Source organism: Eubalaena glacialis, chromosome 13 (genome assembly GCF_028564815.1).
Source record: "Eubalaena glacialis isolate mEubGla1 chromosome 13, mEubGla1.1.hap2.+ XY, whole genome shotgun sequence".
NCBI classification, from domain to species: Eukaryota; Metazoa; Chordata; class Mammalia; order Artiodactyla; family Balaenidae; genus Eubalaena; species Eubalaena glacialis.
Window position 1 is genome coordinate 89,584,706 of NC_083728.1, and position 21,854 is coordinate 89,606,559.

A 21,854-nucleotide genomic window follows, 5' to 3' on the forward strand; every position below is an offset into this window, starting at 1 on the left:
GTTCTGGTGGATGTTGGGTACACATGCCTGTCCCTGTAATTCACACGTACTGGGCATCATTCTGTCCTAGGGTACCCGGTAGGGAAAATCTAATTCCTTTTGCATATTTGAGTGAGGATGCAAAGTAGTTAAGAGCACAGGCTCGGGGTCGGACATGAGTTCAAATTCCAGCCCCACCACCTTTAGCACTTGTGTAATTTGGGGAAAAATCATCTAACCTCTCGAAGTCTCAGCTTCCCCTTCTGTACCGTGAGGTAATAGAGCTACTTCTTGGGCTGTGATTACTAAATGAGGCCATTTCTGTAAGGCAGCTAGCACCGTGCTTGGCACAAGGCAAGGACTTGACACCTGTAAGCTGTCCGTGAGGATCATACAGTTGTCATCTTCCCGTCTGAAGTAGAAGAAGGTGAGGAATACTTTTGAACTGTGAAAGCACCAAGTTATCCTGTTTGCTCAGTTGTCCCTTCGGAGTAAGAGAAATAATAAAATGGATTCTGGATTTTGTGGAATCTCCCTTAAATTCACGTCATAATAGGACTAACCAACATCCACATGGGGAGTATGGTTTTAGATTAATGGCTTTCCATCCAAAAGTTGGGAGCAGTAGCCCAGTTTTATTTTGTGTTTTTAAACTTGCCTAATTAGAACTGGTTGCCTTAAAAGAAAACAACAAAAAACCATAGTCTTTTGAAAAATTTCTTCACTTAAAAATTTAAGATGGTTTTACTCAGTAATACTGGACGGAAACTGTCTCTTAGTGCCTCCTCTACCTGTGTATTGTCCTCATCTTTGTGTTTGGGGGTCCTGTTTTAATAATTTTAAAGAACTTAAAATTTTTTCAGATGTAGCATTTTTCAAGCTTAAATGAAAATGCCTGCAGTTAATTAGTGATTCCGTAAGAATAACTGGTTGTCAGCTTCATTCATTATTGATAGTGCGCACCTGCTATCATTTTTGTTGGCATCAAAATGGTTGTATTTTAACCTTAATCTACTAATCGATGAAAAAGGAAAATAAATAATTAATGTTAATTTACCTCACTTGATGTAATAACTTATAGAAAACTTTTAATCTTTTAATGGTGTATTTTACATTCACATGTAAAGAAGACAACTGCTTATAATCTGTATATGGATGCAAAATTGATAAATTATTTGTGTGATATAATTGATACACTTGAATAAATTCACATTGTTCTTTTAGCTAAAATAAGAGTAGTACATTAAAATCCAACTTGGGAAATATTTTCATTGCAAATCCTGTACTTTGTTTAACTTGACAGCACTTATGTGTAGCAGGTAGGCTAAATTAGTTTAATTGCTAATCAAAAATGAAGTGGATAATAAACATTCAGTTTGCTTCCTGAATCAATCTAATGACAGAATTTATCACCTAAGCCCCGAATCTCCACCCTCCTTGACATAATACTTGGTTATAATTTTCTGAGGGGACATCTCTACTAGGTATTACTTTAGGTATGGAGAAGACTAGATCTCTGATATTGTGGGATTGCATTTGCTCTATACCTAACTGAAAAGACTTGATTTTAAAATATCCAGAAGGTTTTCTAGTGATAGTTCCCATTGAGATTTAAGTCCTGTTGTTAGGATAATAGTAATATTTTATTTTTAAAAGCATTTTTACATAAGCTTAAAGTTATTTCAGTGTGTCAGTCATATGGGGTTTATTAGTTTCCATTTTTTCTTTCTTCAGACCTTATTTAGAAAAAGAAAATGTTTCTTAAAAAAGAAAAAATGTTTTAATGTTTCTTTTTCTAGCTACCTTCTTAATTCACTTTTCTTCTATTGCCAAACTTCCAAAATAAGTAGTTTATACCAGCTTCCTCCCTTCTCCCTCGTCTCTCCCTTCCTCTCCCACTTTTTATCAGGAAGCTGGAAGGAATCAAACACTGAGTGTCTAGTGTGTGTCTTGCTCTTGGCCCATTCCACTTGTTAGGCACTTAATCCTCACAACTCGGGTTGCCAGGTGTCCAGCACTGAACCCACAGAGTCTGGGATTGTAGCTTCTTGCTTGGCAAAATGAAAATTTTATAAACAAATATGTCTCTTGTTTTTTTAAAAAAAATTATCTTGTTTGTGACTCAGAAGCCTCTAAGACTGGACCTCAGTGTTACTAAATCTTCGTGATAGGAAACAAAAGATGACAGGAACTTGCTCCTGGAGCCCTGAGGATGGAAACAGCCCCACCTGGAGCCGGCCGGCTCTGCTGTGGCTGCAGATGGATGCCCAGCGCTCACAAGTTAGGGACCAGGCATTTGGGTTCCACAAAAGTCACTTTTCCTGTAGGCATTCCTGTAATCAGTATATTTATACCAATACACTCAAACACTACAGATGCCACTTTCTGATAGGTCCAGCTTTTGCTGGTTTTCTTCTCCTGCCATCACTGAACTTCCATGCTTCACTGCAGTCACCCTTTCATTTGTTTGTTCAGTATGTTCATTAACAACCAGACTTTTAAGGCCGGTGTGTTCCAGGCAGGCACTGGGGGGCACGTAGGTAACGGAATCAGAAGATCAAGTTCTCTTCCATGTGTAACTGCCAGAAACGTTCAGACACTACGTGTGTGTTCCTCCAAGCAGGGCGCTGGTTCCTAATCACTGCAGGTTCCAGATGGCTGCTGTGAATTTATTTTTAATTAATAGACTTTATTTTTTAGAGCAGTTTTAAGTTTATACAAAATTGAATAGATCTCACATAGTTCTCACACACACTCTCTCCCCCACTCACTATTTCCCCTGTTTTTAACATCTTGCATTGGTTACAAATGATGAACCAGTATTGGTACATTATTATTAACTAAAAATCATAGTTTATATTGGGGTTCTATGAGGTTGACAAATGTATAAACAGCCACCCCCCCACCAGTCCTTGGCAGTCACCGATCTTTTTACTGTTTTTATAGTTTTGCCTTCTCCAGAATGTCATTTAGTTGGAATTGTGTACTATGCAGCCTTTTCAGACTGACTTCTTTCACTAAACAACATACATTTAAACTCCCTTCATGTCTTTTTGTGGTTTAATAGCTGGTTTCTTTTTAATCCCTGAATAATATCCAGTTGTACAGATGTACCACAGTTTGTTTATCCACTCATCTGGGTTGTTTCCAGGGTTTGGCAATATAAATAAAGCTGCTATAGGCATTCATATACTGTACAGGTTTTTCCATAGGTATAATATTTCTAGTCATTTGGTTAAACACCTAGGAGCACAATTGCTAGATCGAATAAGACTGTTTACCTTTGTAAGAAACTGCCAGACTATCTTGAGAAGTGACTGTACCATTTTGCATTCCCACCCGTAATGAATGAGAGTTCCTCTTGCTCCACTTCAGCATTTGGTGTTGTCAGTTTTCTGGATTATAGCCGTTCTGATAGGTGTATGGTGGTATCTTGTTGTTTTAATTTGCAGTTCCCTAATCATATGGTATGGATCATCTTTTCATATGCTTATTGGCCATCTGTATATCTTACATTTTAACTGAGTTTGTTTTCTTATGTTTGAGCTTTAAGCAGTCTTTATGTATTTTTTACGTGTATTTTGGATACAAGTCCTTTATCAGATATGTGTGTTGCAAATATTTTCTCCCAATCTGTGGCTTGTCTTTTCATTCTATTAACAGTGTTTTTTGTAGAGCATAAGTTTGTAATTTTAATGAAGTCCAACTTGCCAGTTTTTTTCTTTCATGGATCATGCTTTGGGCATTATATCTAAAAACTCATTGCTAAACCAAAGTCATGTGTATTTTCTCTGGTGTTATCTTCTAAAAGTTTTATAGTTTTGCATTTTACATTTAGGTGTATGCTCCATTTTGAGTTGCTTTTTGTGAAAAGTATAAGGTCAGTGTCTAGATTGATTTCTCTGCAAGTGGATGTCTAGTTGTTTAGCATCCTTTGTTGAAAGGACTATCCTTTCTCCATTGTCTTTGTCTCCCCTGTTGTCTTTGGGTTTCTTTTGAAAATCCTTCTAAATGGAGTGTCAGTTATAATCCACTGTTATTATCCTGGAGTCCTGTTGATGGGTGATGTGGTGGTAAAGTACTGGAGAGGGGGACCATTCTATAATCTCATGTTTAAATCTCCATTGTTTTGTTTTGTTGGGTATTTTTGGTTTTTACAGTGGGCCACAGTATCTGGGATATGACCTTCAGAAGAGTTTCTTAGCCTTTTTTTCCCTCCCCTTACTTGAGACAGGAAGGCTAGAGGGGCTGCAGGTAGCTAGTTGTCCTTCCCCAGATCAGATAAAGCTGACGAAAAGTGTTTCCCTGGAGGGCTAGCCTTCCTTACACAGAACAGAACAAGAACAGAACAACTCTGGGCAGATTTCAAAATGGTCGTTTTCCCCCTCCCCCTGCCAGAAGCCCCAGAGGAATTTTCTCCATTCCTAACAATAAAAACCTGGTGGCGAGGATGCCTCCTAGAGATAAAACTCGTGAAAACGTGAGCCGCCTGTTGTTTTTAACTCTCAAGCTGGTCCACACTGAGCCTCCAGCAAATCCTCAGTTACCGTTTGGGTTCCTGGCAGCCATGGCTCCAGCATCAGTCTCTGCTCTTGGTAAACTCTGATTTTTCACATCAGCCTGTGAACTTAATTCTCTGATGAATCTAAGAGTTGTTTTTCAGTTTGTTTAGCTTGTTTCTTGTTGTAAGTAAGGAAGTGATGACTTCCAGGCTTTTTACGCGTTGGAGCAGAAACCAGAAGTGCCCTTGCAATTCGTTCTAACCCGCAGTGGTCAGATGTGCCTCTTCTCATCATGGGTCAATCCTGATAGATACTGTTTAACTACAGTACTGTAAAGGCTGTGAGGTGGAGGAAAGCAGAGTATATTCTCTAACTGTGTTCTGTTTGATAATAGGAGAGTAACAGTTTTTCTTTGGGGACCCTGGGAATGGGGGGTGGGGAGGGAGGAGATGAGTTTAGGAGAGGTCGGTGTCTGTTTCTCTCATTCTGTAAGTTTTAAGAGTTATTCCGAAACATTTTAAACATAGTACAATAAGGCATACTAAAGAATATATAGATGTATATGTATAAGGAACAAAAAATAATGAAACACAGTGACTAGTTACAAGTTGACAACCTAGTATGTGGATTTTATTTCTAGAAAACAAGTACTCACCCAGAAAATGGCGTGTTGAGGAGTGTGGGCCCTATGCTGTTGGCATATATCATGCATTATTGAACTAATTTGCTACTTCTGTCTGGACGCACACACCTTACTAGCCAGTATTTCTCTTTCAACTCACAGGAAAGTATCACACTCACCCAAGCCTATGAAGTAAGTATTCTAGTTACCACCATACAGGTGAGATTACCTGGAGAGAGGTTAAGTAACTTCCCAGGTGTGCACAGCTAAGAGGCTTGTCTGGCACCATTGTAACTTCTTGCAGACTCTGACCTTTGCCCAGTCTTCGTGTCCTCTGAGTTCTCTGTGGGTGATGACAGTCCAGAGGACCCCACTTTCTGAAGATGCTTCAGTCTTTTAGCATTCACAGTACCCCGGCCCTTTCCAGACTCCTTTACCAGCCTTTCATCTTCTTCATGAGCTCTTCTTGCTAAAGATCTTGTGTTCTATCACTAAGAGATCAGCAGTAGCTGCTGGCCTCTTATTATGAAAACCAACATCCTTTAGGCAATCTCTTCTAGACTTTTATATAAAAGTAAGTTCTGCTCGTTCTGTATCTAAAAGGGACTCCACTCTGGTGGGGTCGGAGGCAGGGGTGGTGTTTAGGTTTGTGGTTACAACTTTTGTTTGGCTCAGAGGACTTGTCACTTTCAGATCTTTGGCCATTTCTACTATTTTCTAAAATTGAGGTTTTCAGAGGTCTTACTATTAAATAAGTAGAACATTGATGTCATTTCTCCTGTCAACAGACCTCTTCATCTCTTCCTTACCTTTGTCAGCTAGCACTGGATGAACCATCAGAGAAGGATGAAATCATTTTGTTCTTCTCCAACAATAAGCAAATAAATTTAATGTTGGCAATAAAGAACTAGCATGAGATAGCCCTGTATCAGAAACCCTAAAAGGGGATGAATAGTCAGGAACGTAAGATAATAACTCTCAAATGCCAGGTCTTCATGATTATATTCAGGTTATATTAATGCTATCTGAGGCAATTTGTGCTCAGAGTATCAATTTGGACACACAGTGTTACCTGCCTCTCATTTGTGGCATTATTTTTGACTGTCCAGTGAAGGTGTTGTCTGATTTCTCCAATGTACAGTTGCTTTTTTTTTCTGTTGCTACTTTCAGACTATGTAAATATCTTACTCCTCATCAACATTTGTATCCTAAATTTAACACCTATTAATGATTTTTGCCCGAACCAGTCTTTACTGTGATGGTTGCAAACTCTACTGTGATGATTTTCCAGTTCTAACATTCCCTTCATACTGACCAGTTGGCACTTGGCATTCCACTTTTAGCAGGAGCCCTCCCTTCTCCCTCATCTCTTTCTTTTTAAATTTATCTATTTATTATTGCTATGGTCTCATGGATTCTATGAATTTTTCAATGATTTATAATATATTACTGTCCTTATTTTGGTGCTCAAACTGTCCCATGTTTGGCCAGTAGGAGCTCTTTTGAGCTGACTCTTTTACTCATTCATTCATTCATTCCTGTGCACTTCCTTACTCTTGCGTAACAGTGTGTTCCAGGCTCATCTTGTCCTTTTACGCCTCAGCTGTGGAATCCACAGCCATTTTTCTGAGGAGTGTTGCTTCCCCTTAGTGGGGAATGATTTTAGAAACCAAGATTTGGGTACTAGGTGTGCTCATTGCTATTGAGATGTCATCTGGGTCCTTTCAGCCAACAGAGCTAGGAAATATATACATGTGTATAGCTTATATTGTGTACATACACACACACAAATAGACATGTGTGTATATGTATATGTATACACACATATATTCATACACAAATAAATGAGCAAATGCACTTACATTTACGTATTTTGGAAATGTTTGAGAACCCTGGCTCCCGGTAACATCAACATATTTACACACTTTCTCAATCCTATAATACATCTAAAATAGCTTTGGAATTATCAGGAATTTTATAAATTTATAATTTTATATTATAAATTTATATTATATGTTAATATATTTTATTATAAGTTGTAAATAAACTTAAATATTATTAGAGTTATGAAATATATTTTAAATACCAAAAAATGACCATACTAACTCTTGGGAAAAAGAGTTCAGAGTTTGTTTGTAGTTTTACCATTCACCCTGTCTACTGATTTTTTTTTTTTTTTTTTTTTCCTGTTCTGTATATTGTGGTAAAATATTGTAGAGACTTTGGATTCTGTTATCCTCCTCTTAAGAGTGTGGAGTTTTATTCTAGCAGACAGTTAAATTACTGATGAATCACCTGACTTTGTGGAGGCTTAATTTTGGACTTTTTTCTGGTGGATCTATTTTGGTTTTGCCCTTGGTCCTGTGACTTAGTCCTCATTCCTAAGGTATAGCCCTTCTCAATTTCAGTGGGAAGCCTGTGCTGTTTACCAGACCTTGAATTCCAAACTCTGTATTCCCAACACTGTGTATCCTGAGAACATCCGCTAAGCTTTCCAACCTTCCAACTGTTGCTTTTGCTGCATTTCCTAGTCTCACCCTGAGCCTGTGCAATTTAAGTGTTAGTCAAGGATTTGAGGGGGATTTGTATACAGTTTGAGGTCTCCCTGCTCTTCCATGTGTGAGTGAGTATTCCACAATTTATCCATTCTTATGTTGATGGATGTTTGGGTTGTTTTTAGCTTGGAGATATGATGAATAAAACTGCTGTGAACATTCTTGTGCATGTCTTGGTGAACAAATGCACTCATTTCTCTTGGGAAAAATATCTAGGAGTAGAATTGCTGGGTAATAGGGTAAGCAGATTTGTTTATCAGATAACTGTCAGTTTTGCCTTTTCTGGAATGTTTTATAAATGGAATCATACAGTATGTAGCTTTCATTGAGCATAATATGTTTGAAATTCATCCATATTTTTATGTCTAGTTCATTTCTTTATATTATTGGGTAGTATTTCATTAAATTCTTGAAATGGGTGCTTAGAGCATTGATTTTTCACTCATTTTTTTCTAATATATGCATTTTGAGGCTATAAAATTACCTGTAACCATGGCTTTAGTTGCATCTTACATGTTTTATATGCTATATTTTCTTTATCATTTCATTTCAAAATCATTTTAACTTCCATTGTGCTCTCTTCTTTGACTTACAGGTTATTTAGAAGTCTGTTTCATTTCCAATATATGGACATTTTCTAGTTACCTTTTTGTTAATGATTTCTAGCTTAATTGTGGTGCATTTAAAGAACATTCTAAGTATAATTTCAGTTTTTTTGAAATACCGGGAGGCTTTCTTTTGGTTCCTTTTTAGTATTTTGTGTTTGCTTTAAAATGAAGTTATTGGATAAGCTTTATATGTAGGGTATATATAGATAATGTATTCTTTATATGTATTATATAGTATTATTTATATGTTCACTAGATCAAGTTTATTTATTGCATTATTCAGTCATCTATATCTACTGATTTTTTTGTCTGCTTGTTCTATCAGTTTACTAAGAGAGGTATATTAAAATCTCCTATGATTTATCTGTTTCTTTTTTATAATTCAGTTTTGGTTTAGAAACATTGAGACTACACTGAGATGCACACAAATACAAAATTTTTCTATCTTCCAGATGAATTGAACCTTTTGCCATTATGAAATGACTGCTTTATCTCTAATAATGCTTCTTGCCTTCTTTGACTATTTTGTCTTCTTTGTTTGGTTTTAATGTATCTGCCTCAGCTTTCTTTTGGTTAGTGTTTGCCATGTATCTGATTCCATCCTTTTACTCTCAACCTTTCTGTATTTAAGTGTGTTTCTTGTAAGCAGAATATAGTTGGGTGTTGTTTTTTTAATCCTAACAATCTTTGTCTTTTAATTAAACTATATACTCCATTTACCTCCAGTGTAATTACATTTGCTTTCTACTCTCTGTCCTATGTTAATTTCTTCTCTAGTCCTCTTTTTGACTATTTTTTCTCCTCTCTATTAGCTTGATAGTTATATGAACTTTATTTTTTTAGTAGCTACCCTGGAGATTTCACCATGCATCTTTTCTTATCAAAGTCAATTGTTACTTGGCACTTTACTTTCATTTCTGACAATGAAAGAACTTCGGAACACTATATAATTCTGTTGTATAACTTCAGTTTGTCTCACTTGTTTTCATCAGATGGGATAAATCATGATCAATGGTAGAATAATTATAGTCTCCATGCAAGATGTTAATTAGAACTGTGGAACTATGATTGGTTAAGTCAAAAGCTAGACTTTGGAGGAACGTTGGATGAAATGCTCACCCTATCACTGACTTGGCATTGTGCCTATCTATGTGCACATTGTTTATTTGCACAATTTCAATACTGACGAGAGAAGAGCACCTCCACCTGCATCCAGGGACTCGGGAACAGCCATTGGGAGCTATTCTTAGATGCTGGCAAAGCCTTCCAAGCTGGGTCACATGTTGGTGGGTACTACTCCGACTCTCCTACAGTGTTGGTGACCCTGAGTACATACTTGTGTTTTTTAACGTATCCCATCTATGTGTAATTTGCTTTTACTTTCATTATATTTTCTCTGAATCACATTGGGTATCTGAAAAACTCTCAGAAAAAGTATATCCTTTTTCCAGTGACATTTTTTCTATCAATTTTCCTTTAATCCATTACAGTGTAACTTTAGGCCAGTAGTGGGTTGGCTTCCATCTTGTCGTTTTATTGTCTGATTCCACTCAGAGTCACATGGAGGAAGTAGTGTGCGCCTGTCACTGCTCTGTGCTATCTGGAAATAATAAATGTTCTGATTATCCACGATCAAATGTAAATGAAAAAGAATATTTATGCCTACACGTTCTGTGCTACTCAAGTCTGTTAGTAGTGTCCATCTGGTTCCTCTAAATTTATACTGTGAATTGATGAAGAATTATCTAGTTGAAAATATATTAATAGTCCAATGACTAACCTATATTTCAGATGAAAACTTTCTTTGTGTTCATACTAGTAATATTTTTTAATTTTTGTTTAACTTTTAAAGTCTGTACTGCCTATTGGCTAAATGCGTATCTTCATACAGTATTGTCCAAAATGTTGGACATATTTGTTCATAGTTCCTAAAATTAGAGTGATACCACGAGTAGCTATTATGTGTATGAATTTTAGAGAAAAATTGATGGTAGACATTGACTTTTAGTTGTATCAAGTTCATGATTTTGAAAAATTTGTATATATTTAAATTCCCTTAATATTGCCATTTAAGAATATAATTTATTCAGACCGAATTACATTACTGTACTTACTATGAGTTTCTTCCCAAAATATTGACTCAGAACCTAAAAGGGAAAAAAGGAAATGGTTGATCCAGCACATACGGTGCTGTAATTTCTGGGATCAACACGCTGATTCCTGTTTAGGCGTTTACTTAGTTCTGCTCCATTAGAATCTGGGCCGTGCTTTCTCAACTGCACCCTCTCGTTTCAAAAATTTTTTTTCTTCCCAAATGTAATTTATGAAAAAGTAGGTTACAGGGCTAAGAGTAAAACGTGCAATACCACATTTCAGACATAAAGTAACACTTGCTATGTTAAGAATAAACTTATGTAGATTGAACATAAAGGCTGTTTTCATTTTCTGTTTCAAGATACGCTTTTGGCAGCTTGCAAAATCACAGTAAAGATGTTTTTTAATCCTTTTTATGACTGAGGACTCAGTGGCTGCTGCTATGAGGTTGGCATTTAAATTCCACGAACTGTGAGGGACAGGAATAACGGGGGGAAGGTCAGGTGTTCCGTCTCTGCCCGCAGAGTGAATGGGCTGTTTCACTGGGCCTTTTCACTGGGCGCCTGCGGGGCGGGGAGAAACTGTGGGCAGGAGGGGGAGAGTGAGGAGGGGGCTCGGGTGGCCGGGGCCCTCAGGCCGGAGCACCGGCTTTAGCAGCGCTGGCGTTCCCGAGGGCACCGCACAAGCACATACTTTTGACATGCTTCTCGGAGGTCCATGTTATATAAGGTTGTAAAAATAAAGTTCATGACAACATGAAAAAAAAAATGTGAACATTTTGCTTCTAGCCTGAATCACTCTGAATGATTTAAGCAAAATTATTTTTAGACCTTTTTCTTTTTTAAGTAGATCTGATTTGCCCAGGATAGAGTGCTTGATTTTCAATTAATTGAAGTGGGTTTTGTTGTTGTTGTTTATTTTTCATCTCCAACTCAGAGTTATGGGTTTAAAATAGATGTGAAGGTAACTCAGATTATTTCAATATATGAAATGGCATATTAATGTAATTATATTCTTGGTCATATAAAGGTTTCCTTTGTGAAGAACTCTGGTTTATTTGTTTCATGTTGAGCTTTAGGAGAACTGAATTATGGGATAAATGGAGTCAGTGTCACTGAGGATGTAGAGTGGGTACCTTGATATCCTGGCAGGTGGACCATGAGTGCTGGGGACGTGTCTGCCCTCGCTCTCATGCTTATCCAGCAGATGTTCCTAGAATCACATGGTGCTTAGGGACTTACATGTACCTATCACCTATTAACATGGTTATATCCTTCCAGGAGATTCTCTGTCCCCACCACCCACCATGGTTATTTTAAGCAACACTGCTCATGGTGGGCTTCAGGCCGAGGAGTTGTTTTATCTGGGACCCCATGGGAGGGAGTGACATTTTACATGTAGATTTGGAAAGATCCCTGGCACCTGTGAGGGAGGAGATCCAGAAGAGAACAAGCTGGGAGTCATGAGAAAGAAGAGCTTGAAGGAGGAGGGTGCCTCCTAAGAGGTCCAACTGGCAGGTGTAAACGTGTGGGGCAGAGGGCCTGGGGAGACCGCTCCCCACCTCTCCTAGAATAGGTCATCGAGCGAACATCGACTTCACGTCATCCCCAAGTGCCTTCTCTCCTGGGCAGGGGAGGGCTGGCACATTTGTTGCCCAAGGAAGCAGGGTGAGTAAGAGGCATGGTTCCATGCCGGAGGTGGCCCAAGTGATGGCACAAGGGAATGAGTCTTTGTCATTGGGTGTGACGCGTAGGCGGGGTGTCGACCCCTCATGACTGGCTGGCTGGCAGCCAAGAGCTGGGATTAGAGAAGATGGGGGTGGGGTGGGGTTCACTTGTAGGCCTGCTGAATACGGGGCGCCTAGTGGGACATCCAGGTGGATGTGTTCAGGACAGGCAGAATTTCTGAGTCTGAAGATGGGGGAAGAGCCTGGGCTGCCCCCTTAGAGTCAGATGTCTTCAGATGTTTCCAGAACCGGGCATACTAAAGTCATTCGCATAGAGGTGCTCGCTGAAGCCAGAGTCTAGTCAGTAATCTTTTCCTCTTCTCCCGTGTCTACCATAGTCGTCCTTTTCATTCTCCCTCATCCACAGCCTTTCAGTTTGCCCAAAGAACTCCTTTTTATCTGCCCACCGAACCGTAGGATGGTCCGCTCGGCACGTTTTGTGGTTTGGGATGATTTGGTGGTGGTTCCAAATAACTCTTTCACTCCCAGTTTTTGGGTGTCAGACCCATTTGGTTCCTGTAGAGAAGTTGGCAGGGGGGCTCTTGTTCACCTTTAGAAGCGGGGAGGCAGCGCTCTGCCGCGAGCCGCAAGACATGTGCTTTGCAAATCAAGTGGTCATCTCGCTGCTTTTTTGGAGCAATACTCCTTTGTCCCGGAACATTCTCTTCTGTGTAGTCGTTTCAGAGAACGGTGCAGCCCCAGGAGACGCGAGGCAGAACACTGTCCCTACTGCAGTTTCCTGTGGCGTTGAGATTTTCCAGAATGATACGAGAACTAATATGAGAAAGAGAAAATAACCTCTATCTTTTATGCCTGACATATAATCAGATTACCCAGGATTAGATGAAAATAAGTCATTTGTTCCTATAGTTAGTACTATAATGACCAAAATAATCTCTTGTAAGAGAATTTAGCAATTAAACCAGATAAATAGGATTCAGTGTAGGGAATGAGTAAATGGCGAGAGAACAGCGTAAGTTTGAAGACAGAGTTGGCGTGCTTTTGACGAACGATGCTGTGGAGTAAGTTTGCTGTCAGCTGCGTCCGTCTGACCCACCCCCGCTGTCAGGACGCAGCCGGTATTCCCAGTGCCACAGGGCCTGGTGCCCACCTGCTCTGGGAGCAGCCGGGGACTGGGCTTCATCCACCACTTTACTTCCCTTCGTACCTTTACAAAAAACACGCAATGGCTTTTTGCCCTAACGTACCTGGTTTTGTCCACAGGCCACGTTCTCATAGAGATTTCGAGTATCCACAAGAAACTCAACGAGAGCCTTGATGAAAATGTATGTGAACTGTTTTTATATTTACCAAATATACTTTTTTATTTTTAAATTTTATTTCACTTCAAGTCTCAAACCTGGCCTGAATTTTTCATTTCCTGCGTTCACAGTTCAGAAAATTCCATAAGGAGATTATCCGTGAGCTGGAGAAGAAGACGGAACTTGATGTAAAATATATGAACGTGAGTACCTAGTTGTGCTGCACCGCCCGTGGGTGGAGGTGGCCCGGGGCCAGGGGCCCAGCTCTCGCGAAGGCTGCACTTGCCTGATGGCTGAGCTCGGGGACAACTTCCCCCACTGCTGACTCGGCGGCAGCAGGTATGATGGAGCTGGCCGTCGAGTGTGTACACGGCCGCGTAACACCAACAAGGTCCCTTTGGGCTGAGTGGGCCAAGTGCTAACGCTTGGGATCTTTACTAAAAAGCATAGCAGGAAATCCTGCAGGGAATCATACACTTCTGGAAAACATTGTTTTCAAGGAGCACGCATATGTGGATGACACCTGCATCTGCGTTAGTGCATCTGTTGCTTTCACACACCGGCACTTGCGGACGTGAGCCGTGTGGGAGGATGCCGTCTGGGGCCCCCTGGGGCTCCGGGTCCCATCGTGGTGTCCCTCCTCTGTTGCCCTACGGCAGTGTCGATTCCAGCAGTTTGCTCCTTCCTCCTCGCCTTTCTGCTGCACAGTAGCTGCTTCCTTGGCCACCCGAAGCCCCCCTTCTTCTCCACGAGCCCCGCATGGCAGTAAGCGGTGGGGGTCACCCTGAAGTCGTCCTGCTGCCCTGCGTGCACGCGCTCTGCGGCCAGGAGGATGTAATACCAAGCTCTTTACGTGCATTACCTGATTTTTATCCCCACAGAAACTCTGTAACATAGGTACTCTTACTATCCCCACTGTACAGATTAGAGGGTAAGCATGGATTTCAGAAAAATTAAGTAATTGCTGAGATCACACAGGAAATGAGGGATGAAGCCAGAATTCTAACCCAGGTCTGTGAGGCTCCAAAACACTGTTTCACAGCCCTCAGAATCACCGGAAGCGATGGCTCTTGTTCATTCTGTTTCTTGAAATCGTTAAGTCATAAAACAGTCAGGAGTGTGTGAGTTGATATTATTCATTTATTCACCAAAGCACTTACAGGCTACCCAGTGTCCAAAAACCTTGGAGAAAAAAGGAATAAAAGAAAGAAACAACATTGTTTTCCTCCGAGAAGCTGCCCTTCTGGTCAGGGGCTCATCGTATAAATGGGGAACTTCAGGACAGGACATTGAAGTTGAAGGAGCGGAAGGGGGTGGTGTGAAGTGGGGATACCTGCAGCCAGGCAGGGCAGCATGAAGCGTGCGCCTGTTGCCACCACGCCCAGTGGAAACGCAGCAAGAGTAACCGCCTGACACTTTGCCTGGTGCTGCAGTAAAAATAAGTGCAACGTTTAACTTACAGGCGACTCTCAAAAGATACCAAGCAGAACACAGGAATAAATTAGATTCTTTGGAGAAATCTCAAGCTGAATTGAAGAAGATCAGAAGGAAAAGTCAAGGAGGACGAAATGCAGTCAAATATGAATACAAGGAGATTGAGGTGAACTTTTCAGCACTATTTTACTTTATTTTGGGGTTGATGATTTATACAGTTAACTGGGAAGCGTGCTCACCTCAGTCAGTCTATACTTTATCCGTCACTGTTGTGCTGCTGTTGAAAGTTAAAAATAAGCATTTCGACTTGGTAGGAGCTGAAGGCCGCAGAGTTCCCCGGAGTTAAGGATAATTAGTCAAGAGCATTGGCATTTTCTCCCAACTCAGGGAGGGTCAGGGACTCCCCAGTATAAGCATTACTATCTCCATTTTATAGATGGGGAAAGTGAGGCTTAGGTTAAGTCACATGGTTGGCACTTGGAACTGGGATTTGAACTTGAACTTTCTGGTTCCGAACTTTTTGGTCCCACGATTTTCCAATAAAACATGATCATATCCCTGGATTACAAAGTAATATTTTGTGCAAATTGCCCAGTGGAATGTAAGGCCTTTGGCAACTTCTCTCCAAGCATGAGTCAGGGATCTTAATGAGAATTTGCCATCTGCTCAGATCAGGTTACAAGTACGTCGTTTTGTCTAATGTTTATCTGCATTTAGCACTTACTCCATTATCAAAATAAACCAAGCATAAAGATGGGAGAAGTGTCAGGTTGTGTAGCTATTTGATTCCTCATGTCATACTTGTGTAATTATTATTTATTTTCCTAGTATGTAGAAACCATTACTTCTCGCCAGAATGAAATCCAGAAATTTATTGCAGATGGTTGCAAAGAAGCTCTACTTGAAGAGAAAAGGCGCTTCTGCTTCCTAGTTGACAAACACTGCAGCTTCGCAAATCACATTCATCAGTATCACTTACAGGTGGGTGTGGTGGCAAATTGCGTTGTGTGGACTAATTTTATTCATATTTAAATGCCCTTGAAATGCTTCACCTTCCATACGTGCCCAAATATAAAGCAAAAGGCTTATTTTGCCAGGGAGAAGATTCCAAGGAAATAAATTTTTTATAATAGTTATTTATTTATTTATCTGGCTGCATTGGGTCTTAGTTGCGGCACACGGGATATCTTAGCTGTGGCATGCGGGATCTTTCATTGTGGCGCGCGGGCTCTAGAACGCGTGCGTTTAGTTGCCAAATGGCATGTGGGATTTTAGTTCCCTGCCAGGGATTGAATCTGCGTCCCCTGCATTGGAAGGTGGATTCCTAATCACTGGACCACCAGGGAAGTTCCCCAAGGAAATAATTTTTGACCAACTTGAATGTGTAAACTTTTAGAAATGTCGATGAAATGGTCAAATGCTTGTTTAATTTAGTAACACATTCATATTTAATGAATAACTGAGAAATGGCACTTTTTTCCTTTTCTCACCCATGAGTCAGCTTTTCTCAGACTCTTTCTGATGCATCTTCAACATCAGTGTCTTCCCCAGAACCACGGGGTGAGTTCCGGCAGGCCCCAGGTCCAGCCCACCTGGGTGGCCTGAGATGCTCACCTTGGGGGTCCATGTAGATGGGGCTGCTGGAAATTCTATCCCAGGCCACAGACCCCATTCACAGCCTCAGGACAGCTGGTGGGGGCTCCTTTTTCACTCCTCTTCAGGTTGTGTGTCTGTTCAAGGTCGCATCAGCTGCGTGACTGGATTTATCCCCCTCCTTCAGCGCGTGCAGTTGTGAGGTTATATTTCCAGGAATCATTACAAACCGTGTGTTAAATTTCCTTTCCTCTCTCTTTTTGTTTTTTAAATTATGAATTCTATTGGGCTTATGTAAGTATCCAGAACTAGCATTGACTGAAGTCAAATATTCATTGTTATTCATAATAAAGTAATTTAGAGAGCACTCCGTGATATGAGAAGCTTTGTAAGAGCTTGAATATAGCGCAACTTCCTCCTTTCAGGGGAAAAAAAACTTGGACTTGTAGGTATGCATGTATCACAGGTTACATATTCCATAAAGTTTTTGAAACTTTAAGGAATATTCAGCTACCAAATCTAAATACCTAAGGTCTCAGATTGTTACAGGAAAGAAAAATATGCTGCATTAGATGATTGCTTTTGTCACCAGTGCATACGTACTAATGTTTCCATGGTGACAGTGTCCTATTGGGGCAGGGTCGTGGGCCGGAGGGGCACAGAAGCAACCTTGAAGCTCTCTGTGGTGACACCACCCCCCAGCAATAGGGTACTTGCTGTGTCGTGAGGCAACATGGCCTATTTCCAGAGAGCTCTAGTTGTTGACAGAGTCTTTCTTACGCTTAACCTTGAGTCCCTCTTACGTTTTTTAGTGTGACGCAAGCCAGATCTCCTCCTTTCTCTAGCAGAAGTTTCTTCAAGTCTCTGAAACCGCTTTTGTGCCTTCCCTGATCCCAGTCCTGGATGAAGCAGGCTTAGTAGTTGGTCCCCCGTGTGTCTGCATCACAGACAGGGGACAGGGTCGTGTGAGGGGCGGGGCTTAGGATTTACACCAACTCCCGCAGCCCACTTCTGATGGACACAGAGCCTAGATGAAAACAGTGTGGTGGTTATGAAAATAGTTTCAAAAAAGATCCCCTACTTCCCTTTTCCAACTAGATTGCCACCCTGGAAAAAGGGGTTCTCGGAAAGGCTCCAGGGAGTCTGGGAGTCCAGTTGGAGGGAGAGCCAGGCTGTGGGAACCAGGACAGATGCCTCTGCCTCTGGGGCTAAGGGGTCTCGTCGCTGTCCTTCTGCATCTCTCTGTTCTGCAGCCCAGCTTTTCTGCAAAGCCCATGGTCGGCCTGCCCCAGAGCCCCAGCCGGCCTGTGGGCGGGGCTTCCCCTCAGCAGTGCCCCCGACTCTGAAGACCCACCACGCTCTGCTCTAGTCCCTCTGTCTCATAGAGGAACTTCTCAGGGCAGGTCTGATTCACTCCTCTAACACGCCAATCCGGTTTCCCTGAGGTCCCAGTAGTTGAAACCTCAGGGTCCTGGATCTACCACGGAAAGCTGTGTTAGCCAGTTACTTAGCCTCTCAAAGTTCTCAGTTTCCTCATCTGTGAAATGGGGATGAGAATGGTACCTACTTTAGGATTGTGGGGCAGATGCAGTGAATTAACAAGGATGAAGTACTTAGGACAGTGTTTAGTGCACACGAACGTACACACACGCACAGAGTCCACTCCTGGTCCTGTCGCTCGGTCAGAGGTGCTTCTCGTGGGAGGAAGACAGCGGGGATTGGCAGTTCTGGGGCCGCGGGGGAAAACATGGGGATTAAGACAGATTGCTCCGCCTTCCCTTTTAGTTTTTGAACTTCTTCTGAATCATGTACAATCCTGGTATTAGTCTTGAACTCTGTATTCACCCTGAGGGAGACGGTAAATTCCTTTAGAACAGGAGCCTACATCCTCAGCAAATAAGACACAGCAGATACCCATAGGTGCTTAAGCTCCTCACTGAACTTAACTCATAGCTCCCACACTTCCAGTGGTAAGCCAGGAATACATTAGTAGTGTTTGTAATTTGTGTCAGTCCTTCCAACAGTACACATTTGTCTTTGGTTTTGTTTCTTTTGAATTTATAGTCTGCAGAATTGATCAATTCCAAACTGCCTAAGTGGCAAGAAACATGTGGTGATGCCACCAAAGTACCAGAGAAAATCATGAATATGATCGAAGAAATTAAGACCCCAATCTCTACCCCAATGTCTGGAACGCCTCTGCCTTCACCCATGATCGAGAGAAGCAGCATGGTAAGAGCTGGTTGTCTCCTCAAGATTTCGGTTTTATGTTTGCTAATAAGATTTCAGCCAAATTTGCACGACAGACCAAGGCCTTCTTTGTTAGTGGAAATCACCAGTCCTCCTGTGTTACTTCTAGGGCCTGCCTTTTCTTTTATCCCCTTACCTTCAGATTTGAAACTAGATGTGCAAATGTTTCACACTGTGTTAGCACTGTAATCTTTGTTTTGGAGATTTTTACTGATACTGTTTTTAATTGTAATGATTCCAACTTTATAAGTTTATTCCCATTGAAGGAAGCGTAAAGTGTCTTAGAACACAGATTAGCAAAACTCTGGTGCCATTCATCACTACATAAGGCACCTGAGGAAAAAAATAATCACCCCAGTATTCCAGGTAATGAATTCAAGCATCGTAGTTCACTGTTCTTTGAACATGGGCTTTATTATTTTTTCACAAACACGTGTGGAGATTCGAATCCAGCAGGTAGTTTGAACACATGAATCAGTCCACCCTCCCTGTCCATATAAAGCCCTCTGAAATGACAGCAAAGATATTAATGACCAGCCATCAACCTGCCTAATAGATCCATAGCCGCGTGGGCAAATAAAGAGCACGTGCTGTCAATGGACCAGAAATGCTGAAGGAGTCTCCAGAGCGAGCAAGGCAAGGTCAGCGTGTGCAGAATGAAAATAGAAGGACATCTCAGGCCCAGGGAAGACGTGCAGGGCAAGGTTCCTGCGGAGGGTGGAGCCGTCAGTTCAGAGCCAGTGGATCCAAGAAGCGGGGAAGAAGCTGGGGTGTCCTGTGTGTCGTCGGCTGGGGAGCTGGTTCAGGCTGTCCAGGCTGCTTGGTCCCTCCGCTTGTCCCACTTGTGCTAAACCACAGGCAGCCCGGGCTTTCGTCTGTGAACTGAAACCACATGTGTGGACTGAAGGGTGGGGCTCACTCCTGGGGGTGTGTCTCGCCTCTTCCCAACATCGCATGCGATGAGGAGCACAGGGAAAACACAGACTGTCGTGTACAGTAAACAGAATGGGGACCGCCACCCAGTACAAAGATGGACAGACAACCAGCGGTCACTGAACAGGTGGGGGAAACCAGTGTCATAAAAAGACGCACCAAAGTAAAAACTGGAACGACCAGTAAAAGGGGCAACAGAGCTGATAGGGCAGAGGAGAGAAGAGATGAAAGGCTATTACAACCACAGAGAAGAGTCAGCTGTCTTGGAAATTTAGAAGGATTATTATTTATAGTTAAAATGGTATGTCTGAGATTCGCTTCAAAATAATCCAGTTGTGGGGGAAGATGGATGGGGCATACAGGAAACGAGAATGGCCATGGATTGGTCATTGTTGAAGCTAGGTGTTGGGTACATGGAGATTTATTGTGCTGTTTTCTCTACTTATGTACCTGTTCAAAATTTTTCTAAAATTAAAGTTTTTCATTTCCCCCCCCGTCCCCTCCAAAAACACCCCAAAACAACAGCTGGGCTCCTTAGCAGAATGGATCAGCTTGGGAAATTAAGCCAAAGAACTCTCCCAAAATACACTGCAAAAACAGGATTTAAAAGAAAAAATCAAAGAGGATAAACATAATGTTAGCTGGGTTGAAACGCAGGAGGTACGTCCAGCTGCCACCTGGGGCCTCACCGCCCGCATGTCTAGTGGGGATCTTCCTGCTCAGCGTGTCCAAAACCACATACCTGAGGCTCTCACTCTAACCCCGCTTCTCCTCAGGCTTTCCCGTCCAGTAAACGGCGACTTATCCTTCCAGCAGCGCAGGCACCAGACATTGACCCTCTCCCTCTCTTAGGCCGCGGCTGGCCCACGGGTACACACTGTCGTTTCCCACCACTTCTCCCCCTGCCCTGCTCTAACCGAGGTCCCGGTGGAGATGACCACGGTAACCTGGCCTTTAACGCCGCAGGCAGGGTGATCCTGGCTGAATGGAAAAGATCAGAACCTCAACAGACGGCAGAATGCTAGCGATAAAGAGAGGATTCTGAAAACTTTCAGGGAGGGCAAAAATAGATTACTCACGAAGAAGAGAGAATCCCACTGATGCTGGAAAACAAGATGTTAGAAAGTAATGGAGTAATGCACTCAAAATTCTGTGGAAACATAATTTTAAATGTAGATGCCTTTAGCCAAGCAGCACTTAAAAGGGAGCCTAAAAATCCATAGAGACAGGAAGGAGGTGAGTGCTTTTCAAGGGGTGGGGAAAATGGGGAGTAACTGCTTTAAAAAAAAAAAAAAAGACAAAAATGGAAAAAATGACATGGTGTTCTTGAAATAATTCAAAAAGGGGCATTGCCCTACAAAAAATTTGGGGAAAAAAATGGAATTTAAAGCATGTAATGCAGAACAGTCCTGGGGATCTGTCTAATGCCATTGCTGTGTTATACTAATGTTAAACTAAGAAGGAATTTTTCACAGGTTGGGCGAGATTATGACACCCTTTCTAAATATTCACCAAAGATCCCCTCGGCTCCTTCAGCCAGAGCGTCAACGAGCCCTTTGATTGATATGTTTAATAACCCAGCCACAGTCGCACAGAATTCAGAAAGAAAATATAATTCAACAGGTAAGATACTTAGTTGGATTTCTTTTAAAGTACCTTTAAAATTTTGTAAATATTTAGGATAAGTGTGCCTTGAGATAGAGGTAAATACACATGTATGGTAGCACCTGCTCCACACTGGCTTGGAGGAACTCACACCTCCTGATGGGGTCTAGGTTTATTCTAAAACCATAAGACACGTTGCTTTGACACATGCTAATTCTATATACCGATCGATGTTTACATAGAGTGAACATCCTATTGAAAGGTGTTATATTTTAAAAGAAATGGGATATAACTTACAGAGCCTTGCGCTGTGTTACGTATTTGTGGCAATTGGACTAAAATTTCTTTTTTTCAATGAAACAAACTGTAGAAGTTCACATGACAAAATTAATGGTTATCAGTCTTACCAGTAGGCTTTGTTTGAATTATAATCAGTGTTTTCATCGTCTCTAACAGAGCATTTCATGCTTTCTGGGGGCTTAGGTTCTACCTGCTTAAATTTCTTAACCCGGTTGACTCTATTTCAGTAAATTGGGACCAGTTATTGTTTGCAGGCATTTCACGTGGCTTTGGTTAGGCTCCACTCTGCCTACACAGAGTCTTCGGCACCTAGGACCTCGAGACTGTCGTGGCACCAGACCCGTCTCTGTGGGGGGGGACTCACGGGCCCCTTGGGTGTGAAGTTGTGGCA

At 41.6% G+C, this 21,854-nt stretch overlaps 1 protein-coding gene across 3 annotated transcripts in view; it reads left to right on the forward strand.

Moving 5' to 3' along the window:
* BAIAP2L1 (BAR/IMD domain containing adaptor protein 2 like 1) overlaps nucleotides 1-21,854 on the forward strand; it is an 88,083-nt gene that overhangs the window by 45,570 nt on the left and 20,659 nt on the right. For all 3 annotated transcript variants that reach the window (XM_061210324.1, XM_061210321.1, XM_061210322.1), the window contains 6 exons: nucleotides 13,311-13,372; nucleotides 13,480-13,551; nucleotides 14,811-14,948; nucleotides 15,611-15,763; nucleotides 18,440-18,607; nucleotides 21,034-21,181. In XM_061210324.1, the coding sequence (XP_061066307.1) occupies nucleotides 13,311-13,372; nucleotides 13,480-13,551; nucleotides 14,811-14,948; nucleotides 15,611-15,763; nucleotides 18,440-18,607; nucleotides 21,034-21,181 (741 nt within the window). The remainder of the gene's footprint in view (nucleotides 1-13,310; nucleotides 13,373-13,479; nucleotides 13,552-14,810; nucleotides 14,949-15,610; nucleotides 15,764-18,439; nucleotides 18,608-21,033; nucleotides 21,182-21,854) is intronic.